The sequence below is a fragment of the Echinops telfairi genome, unplaced genomic scaffold, assembly GCF_000313985.2.
Source record: "Echinops telfairi isolate 266 unplaced genomic scaffold, ASM31398v2 ScPeMD7_31;HRSCAF=116, whole genome shotgun sequence".
NCBI classification, from domain to species: Eukaryota; Metazoa; Chordata; class Mammalia; order Afrosoricida; family Tenrecidae; genus Echinops; species Echinops telfairi.
In genome coordinates, this window is record NW_022103928.1 from 22,705,965 (window position 1) to 22,714,769 (window position 8,805).

An 8,805-nucleotide genomic window follows, 5' to 3' on the forward strand; every position below is an offset into this window, starting at 1 on the left:
TCCTTGAGCAGCCTATCAACCACCAGTGGTTACAAATTGAGAACAAGAGACTTTACAGCCTCTCCCACGGGGTGGCATGCAAAGGTGAGGTTTAGCTTTTGTGGGGTTACCCAGAGAGCTTCGCTTACAAGTGGGTGGCCCATCTTTCCTCTAAGCTTCCTGAGGTTGTCTGGGTAACGTCTGCGTCATCGCGTAACGTCACGTGCCGGCTGGCGCGTAACCCACCGCGCAATGCGCAGGTACCTGGCGGGAGCCAATGGGCGCGGCCAGAACGTGGGCCACGCCCCGTGGCCGAATCCGACCAGAAGGGGGCGGGGCCGAGCGGCGGCCGCGCGCGCTGGACCTTCCCGGGCGGTCGGGGCGGTTGCGTGTGGCTGCGCGCCGGTCGCCCGTCACGTAGGTTACGCACGCAGTGGCTCCCGGGGGCAACCAGATCCCCGGGCCCGGGGACCCCGGAGACGGGGCCGCGATGGTGCGAGTCCAGGGTCGGTCGCGCAGCTGACGAGGGGCCGGAGGGCTGAGAAGAGCCTGAGCGATCGCGGCCCGGCACGAAGCCCGGCCCTGGCTGTCGGGCTCCGGGGCGCCCGCCCGGCCGGGCAGGGTCACGCTCCTCGCGGGGAGCGGTGAACTCTGTGCCCCGCCAGCCCCGGGCCCCCTGCGGGAATGTTCAAAAATGAGTACCAGGTAACCTGAAATGGCTCTCCCACCCGCCTGTCACTGTCTCCTCCAGGGTGAGGGCGAGTGAACACCAGACACCCACCCCTGATAGGGTCCTTTTCGGGGTACGAAGGAACGAATGGATGAGTGTTCTTGGGGGGAAACAACCACCACCAATTGGTGTACGAGTTCACTTTTGTTCACTCGCCAGCTCAGCGCCTTCCAACGTTTGTGGATTTACCTGCGATTCTGGTTAAAATGCAGACCGGCAGCAGCCCTATCCAAATCTGAATCTGAATTTTGAGAAGAGAACCCAGAAAAAAAGATTTTAAACAAATGCCTGGGCAGTGGTGCCCATGGGGTCTCTCAGCTGTATGGATGGGTTGTCTAAATGGATGCGTTGAATGAGTTACATCGAGGCAGAAAATAAGCGCTTTGGCTTTGTGCCCTTTGCTTTCCCTCAAACTGGGCTGCCCGTGACCCAGTTTGCACTGAATTCATTAGGATCACTTGAGGGCATTTCTCAAAAATGTCAGTCTCCTGACCTCACTCCAAATCTAGGGGCTCACTCTCTGGAGGTGGGGGTCAGTCCATATACCCTTTTAACAGGTGATGAGTTCTGATGATTCTGATGCCAGTGGTCCAAGGGTCAGACTTGGAGAAACTCCGCTGGGGAGTCACCCTGAGTCTCCTGGGGTGCCCCAGTGCCTGACCTGCTTGCCTCCGTTTGGGACATCTCCCTTCCTGTCCTTCCTCCATCCTGTCCCCTGCCCTTCCCTCAGCTCTATTGAGGTGAGACTCTCTATTTACAATCTGTCCACCTTTTCATTCTGCTTTGTCCCCCACACAGGCCTCTACTGACTTGCACCACTTTGTTGCTCTGCCTTTTCACCGAAGGCTACCTGCCTCCTTGGAATGTCCTGAAAGCACTCTCTGACTTGCTCTTCTCCACCCCACTTTATATCATCAGATGGGTTAGAACGATTGTAGAGCATTTGTGTCACTTGTAGAGCATTTGTGTCACATCTTTATAAAAACCACACATGCCCACTGTGTGGATTTGGAAAACAAAAGCATGCAAAAAGAAGCAGGGGGCTGGGATGGGGAGGGAGTTTGCGATCTCCTCAAGTGTCAGGATTTTTCTCCTTAAAAGAAAATTGCTTCAAATTTAAAATTCATAGTGAATTATGACCTGATCTGGCAAGTTGTAGGATTTCTATCTCACACACAGTTTGCACATAATGCTGCCGAAGCAGTATGAAATTAAGGGCCTAACTTCAAGTGATTATTTGTTAAAACAAGATAAAATAATATCTGGATATTATTGAGAAATTTAAAAGCTGTAAGTTTTATCCAGAAATCAGGCAAGTTTGCTCATGTGCTGCTTAAAATTCAAACAAGACAGAGAACACCGGTTCTCAACCTGTGGGTCGAATGACCCTTTCACAGGGATCGCCTGATTCATAACAGTAGCAAAATGACAGTTATGAAGTAGCAATGAAAATAATTTTATTGTTAAGGAGTCACCACAACATGAGGAACTGTATTAAAGGGTCGTGGCATTAGGAAGGTTGAGAACCACTGACACAGAAGGAAACTACATTTAGACTTCATTTCACATTCCCACTTTCTTGCAATAAACATGACACTCTCCCTCAAAAATAATGGTTGTCTTTTACTTCCCCCCACATTATAATGAAAATGTGTGAACCTTCAATAATGTGTTCATTGTTTTTATATAAGCATGTTCCTCCTTGTTAGCAGATTTACAATGACGAGCAGGGAGCATGTCTATAGACCTGATTAGTTTCTTACCCTATGATGAGAAGAAGCAGATGTCTGCTATCCCCATATCATGGTCTTAGAAACATATCTTTGCTATTTTCAATTTCCTTTGCATTTTCGACATGTGTTAGTTTTGAGGCATACTTTGGCCTCAGTGAACAAGAGTTATAAAAATCCTTGCCTTTTGTCTAACCCTCTTTGTTTTCTGTGTTCAATCACTTAGCTTTTTAATCTGTATATGTGAACATTCCATGTACTTCAGTCTAATAAGCTTTCCTATGTATTTTTTTTCTTTTCTCACGAGTTTTAAATTCTATGCCATTGGCTAGATTAGTGATACTGTTATTAGAAATGCCAAGTGCCCCCTGTAGTATTTCTCAAGTAGACCAGAAATATCTATATACCTTAGAAATGTGAATGGATTCTGAGCTTGCACTTAATCATAAACCCTAATTTAAGGATAGTTGGTTCTTATGATCTGACCCTATTCTGTATTGAACTCATGAAGTGATCATTGAAGAAGACAAGAGTGCTGTAGCAAAATGTGGTGAGGAAAGCAGGTGGTGTCTGGCTGTCAGAAAGGATGGTCAGTGCCTAGGGTCTTTAAAGGCTTGTCTTTAGTTTTTCAGCAACAGTTTTTAATGCCAGGGCCACAGATGCTCAGGACATTTAAAAAGGGAGTGGGGAGCAAGATACATATCATTATGTAACAAAAGGCTTGTCTTTAAACAAGAAACTCTAAGTGATGTGTCAGGTCAGTCTACACAGAAGAAACCCACCTGGGCCCTGTGAGCCACAGATTGTAAATAATGAAATCCAAGACCAGAGGAAGGGATTATATTCCATCTTAAATTCTGAGCACCTGGCTTGCAGAAGGCTCTGGATGACAGTGAAAGCCCCAAGTCCATTTGCCGAGGCCCCAGGTGGACAAAGTTTCCACTGAACTTCCCTGGACTGTTGACCAGCTATGGAAATAGTTTTGTCCTCAGACAGAATGTACAGGAAAATAGATTATTGCAGAAAAAGTTAGCTTAAAATTTAACATCTTACCATTGGTTTTCCATCTTTACCAATTTAAACTTTGTTCTAGTATGTATATTTTCTCCTTTCTTTTGGATTGAAGTTGATCTGTTTTAATTTGTTGTTGATGGGGCTTTTTTTGGTATGATTTAAGGAAATCTAGGAGAGATAAATCTCTGGAGACAGCAACTAGATTGATAGATCCCTAGGGTTATGATGAGCCCTGTGATGTAGTGGGTAACACACTGGGCTGCTAACCACAAATCAGTAGTTTGAAACCACCAGCCACTCCATGGGAGAAAGATGAGGTTTTCTACTCCTGTAAAGAGTTACAATCTCGGAAACCCACAGGGGCAATTCTACTCTGCGTTATAAGTTACTATGAGTCAGAATTGACTTGCTGGCTGTGAGTTTGGCTTGGGTTTGAGAACTGAGCTTAAACCCCTTGTTCTGAGTTGAATAGAATGTGCTGTAAGCATGACCTGTGCATGCCAACCAAATGACTCCCACACTAGGAGAGATTTGTAAACTGTATGACAAATCATTCATTTATCATACTTAAAAAAATTATTTAAGCCTTTAGTCCAAGGTGTTCCAAATTAGAATAGTTGTAGCTTAGTGATTATCAAGGTATAAAGCAGGAGTGATAATAGGGATCATGTTTCCACCAGATGCACACCTGGAACTCTGGTTATAGACCATGTAGCAGATAATATTTCCTCCTCGGCTTTGTCTTTCACTTAAGTATTTTCTTTTTGTTTTTCTAGGGAGGTGCATTCGTTGAAATCTTCAGTGCTCAGGGGAAAAATCCTGGAGCAAAATGGAAGATCCTTGGCAGTTCTTCTGTGATTTGGAAAGTAAGTGTTAGAAATTAGGTTCACAGAAACTCAGAGAAGAAACCTGAGTGCAGGTTCTAGCGAAAAAGGGCTTGATTGGTTGTTAGAACCGTTTTCCCTGTTCTTTTCTTCCAAACTCTTTCATAACACCATGGGCTGCAGCCCTCCCAGACATCCCTCCTTGGTTGCGGAAGACCTTGGCACGAAGCTTCTCTGTACTCTCAGACCTGGGAAGGTTGGGGGCACTATGCTATCCATGGGGGAAATCGCTACATTCCCTGGACTTGTGGAATTCTTTATTTCTTCATGTCTAATGACTTCTTCCACTTGATTTCTCTACTGATTCCTAGTGTCACACCCTGGACCTTATGACCTCAAACTGTGGGGCCTCCGAAATTGCTCAGATATTGAAATATCCCTCTAAGACCCTAATCTTTAATTCTTTAGGTTACTTGCTCAGTTACTTCTTCTAAATAAAGGTCTCACTCATTAGGACTCTGAGGTTGTTGATCATTCACGGTCTTGTCTTTGCTCTCACTTCCAGAGGCTCTAGTCTGTCTCTTCCTTCACTTCCCAGACAAGACTCTGAATTACTTTGTTCTCTGTCCATTCATCATTCCTGCTTAGCAAGTCACACTCTGTTCTGAATGCCCAATGATCCTTCTTTTCTAGGTCTGCATCTGGGCCGCTCAGTACCTTTGGAGAAAATGTGTCCAACCTCTCGGATGGGTCATGCTGTGAGATACATTCACATGGAATAGCCCAGAGATAGCCCATAATCCTGTTCTGTTCCCTTACTTTCCAAAAGAATTTCCTCTCCACTCTCTTCCAGTTTTCAGCTGTAACTCTTTATCTTCATTCTCAACCCGTGCCCTCCCTGCTACTCCCTCCCTCACCAGCAGACCTCACCCCACTTCTGAAGGAAAACATGCTCTCAGGTAGAAACTAGCTTAGGTAACTAGTACCAGAGCTCAAAACCTGATTCCCTCCCATCCTTTTTTTTCTTTTCACCTGTACTATCAAGAGAAGAGTTCCTTCATGGAGCCCTGGTTCTATAAATTATCTTTTAAAAATTGTTTTAACTGAATATTTACCATTTGAACAGCATAGTATTAAGTACTTTACATAAGTAATTTAGTCTTCACAAAAACCATGCCATATAGGTACTTATATACCCAGCTCTTGGACCAGACAACAGGCCCCAAATAGGCGAACAACTTGCCCAAGGTGACGAAGCTTGGATGAGAGATAAATAGTGCTGTGAGAGCTTACAGCATAGAGCTCTGGAAAGCCTTCCCTGAGGAAACGATACTTGCCATCTAAGAGATAACTAGGCTAACCGATAGAGGGTGAGGCCAGTAGAAAGAATGTTTCAGGCAATGGAGAAGGAGGCTTTTGAGGACAGCATACTGAGGGGAAGGGAGGGTGCCTAGTAGGGGTTGATGGACCATGCTGAAGATGGTGGTAAACTATTGGAAGATTTTAAGTCAAAATACAGCTTGTGTCGATGGCATTAATAATATACATGGGGCAGGTACGCTCATTTTAAACATACTGAGATGCTATTGTGATAAATATACTATACACTTATTTAAAGACTCTGTTAATCCAAAGCAGCTTTAAGTTACAATGCATTTCTTGACATGTCCAAAAAAATGCACCTATGAGGAGTGGGAGGCTATGAAACATTTAAGTGTGAAAAAGGCATCTTTATGCTCAAAGACTAGGGGTTTGCTCTAAGATTTTTTAAAAAGGACCACTTACAATAACAGAAGGAAATATAAGAACAGGAGGTTTTTCATGCTGAAGATTTTTTTGCCCTTGTTTCTCTTATTTCACTTTTCTAGGAAGCTTCAAAACTTTAATTCATGTTGGTTTTAAGTAAATCTGGTAAACAGAATTTCAGCGTAGAGCACTGGGAAAATAAAGGAATCATTAATTCTGTATGAGTAATTGCCTGCAACCAAGGAATTTCTAGAACAGAAACAGCATAGGTTACATAGTTTCCTGTACTGTGAAGGATGGTGTACAGCCGTAAGCTGTTAAATAGAAATATCATAGATTAACAATCATTAAACTCTGGGAACTCCAAGTTGGTGACTTCCTGAAGTTGGAGGATTTATGATTGAGAGAAAGGATTCTTTATCAAAGGGGATGTGCCCAAGGGGCTTAATGAGCATCTATATTTCAATTTCCAGCAGGTCTTAGAATAAGGATACATACCATTTAAAAAAATTTAACATGGGACTTTTTCCTGTGAGTTTGTAGCTACAAACATAAGTAAAATGAAATATGCTTCAGTTATCTCTGTTTTCATTCTGTAGGAGTTTGATAAAGAAGTTAAAAGTTTTGTGTTTGTCCTGGAAGGCAGCAGCCAAACGAACAAAATTCAATTACCAAAGGAGAATAAGCAAATCCGTAAGTAAGAGTTTAATACTGAAACTTAACATTTGATCCTTCAAGTACTGTTACGTATCATAAACAGGCACGTCTAGGCATAACTTTTACTGGCATCTGTTAGTGTATAGGTCTTTTAAAATATATATTATATTGTGTTTTTGCTAATCATTTATACAGCAAATTTGGGCCACATTTGCTGTATAAATGTTAGGATAATTTATCCTATCCTGTGGTTTAGGCTTAATGTTGATCATTTAGTCCCAAATAGATGCTTTTTTTTCTTTTAAAGCACAGTACTCCCTAGTAATTTTGTTTATATTATGATCCAGTCTCAAAGATGACTGGCCTCCGGGAGTGGTTTTAGTTCCATGTCTACAGCATATCTCAGGTCCATAGTCCTGGGCATTCCTTTAATCTCTACTAGTCCACTAAGTCTGGCCTTTGTAAAGAATTTGTTCTACATTTGGTAGGTTTTTAAAATGTATTCTGCCTCGGTGTGTATTAGAAATCTAGAAGTATTTTGAAGCATATTTTGAAGATCATTAATAATGAAAACTCTGCTGATACAGTGAGGTGCATATTGCGCTGCTAAACACAAGGATGGTGGTTCAAACCCACCAGGTGCTCCGCTTCAGAAAATAAGATTGTGTTTCTGTAAATATTTACAGCCTCTGAAACCGACAATGGCTGTTCTACTCTGCTCTGTAGGTTCGCTGTAAGTTGGCACCAACTCCAGGCCGTGAGTTTGAGTTTGAATTGGAATAGTAGTAAGAACTTCAGGTGTGCTGGAGGCCCTGGATGGTAGAAATGTAGTACACACTAGGCTGCTAACTAAAAGGTTGGAAGTTCAAGTTTAACATTTTTGCTATATAGCAAGGACTTTGCAGGTATATTACATTTATTAGTTCCTTTAATCTTCACAATGGCTCTTTTACAAATAAACTGAGATTGATGCTTCACTCAGGAATGAGATGTTAGGGTAAGCTTTGAAATACACTCAGGATATCCTAAATGATAGGATATATGAATTTGTAAGAAAGTGTTACGAAAAATAACACATGAGGGATTAGCGACAAATTAACTCATGTAATTTAGGACTATTCCAAGCTAATATTTATAGCTAATAGATAAATATGTGAGTTAGCAAAAAATTCAAAGAACATATTTCAATGATATACTTTGGAACTAGGATCAGCATTTTAAAGCCAAAGGAACCTGAGAGGTGACCCGAACTTTTAAGTTCCATCACTCTCACACAATTCCTGTGTGTGAAATGTAGATTTCACTAAAAAGTAATCTTAGCAAACAAAAGTAGTCAGGTCTCTTAGATTCATCATTTATTTGTTTATTTTTCATTCATTAGGGACACTCATTGAATACCTACTATATCCCAGTACTATGAATTGATCGTTGTTGTTTTGTATAATTCAATTTTCTGTGCATTCACAGACTTGATGCCTGTATATATATTTTCAAGCTACTATATACATACTTTAGATTTCTAAGACATAAACTAACCATCAGAGTTATAGATAGAAAATGACTTATTTTAAAGTGTCCCTCCAGGGTTTCTTTTTAAATTAAAAACCACAAGGAGGGTCACAATCATTGCTAAAAGAATTTTCATTAGTTTACTGCCATTGTAAAAGCAGAGCTTCCTCATAGCCAAGCCCACTACCATCAAGTCAGTTTGGACTAACAGTGACCCTATGTAGCATTTCTGAAACTGTAAGTCTTTTGAGGAGCAGACAGCCTCATCTTTTTCCCCTCAGAGTGATGGGTGGTTTGAACCACTGGCCTCGTGTTTAAAAGTGGAATGCTTACTTAGTAGTGCTATCAAGGCGCCTTTGTTTCCTCATAATTTCTGGTTTCGGTGTTTTTGTTTTTTAACTTTGCATAAATGTATGTTTGTAAATGATATGAACTAGATAAACCAAAGAATATGTCTGAAACTGCATTTATTCTTTGTATGAGAGGCATAGTCCATCTTTTTAAGTATATTGACTTTGAGAGAGAGAGACTTTTGATTATTTTCTAAGCCAGAAACCAATGTGACTTCTTTTGTCTCTTTGCTTTATCATCAGTGGCTTATAAAAGCTACCTGTAT

At 41.8% G+C, this 8,805-nt stretch overlaps 1 protein-coding gene across 7 annotated transcripts in view; it reads left to right on the forward strand.

Moving 5' to 3' along the window:
• Window positions 1-635: 635 nt before the first annotated feature.
• CFAP20DC (CFAP20 domain containing) overlaps window positions 636-8,805 on the forward strand; it is a 277,597-nt gene continuing 269,427 nt past the window's right edge. For all 7 annotated transcript variants that reach the window (XR_006680044.1, XM_045289987.1, XM_045289989.1 and 4 more), the window contains exons 1-3: window positions 636-684; window positions 4,230-4,319; window positions 6,623-6,716. Coding sequence is in view for 6 of the 7 variants with exons in the window: in XM_045289987.1 (XP_045145922.1) it covers window positions 664-684; window positions 4,230-4,319; window positions 6,623-6,716 (205 nt within the window). In the remaining variant the exon portion in view is untranslated. The remainder of the gene's footprint in view (window positions 685-4,229; window positions 4,320-6,622; window positions 6,717-8,805) is intronic.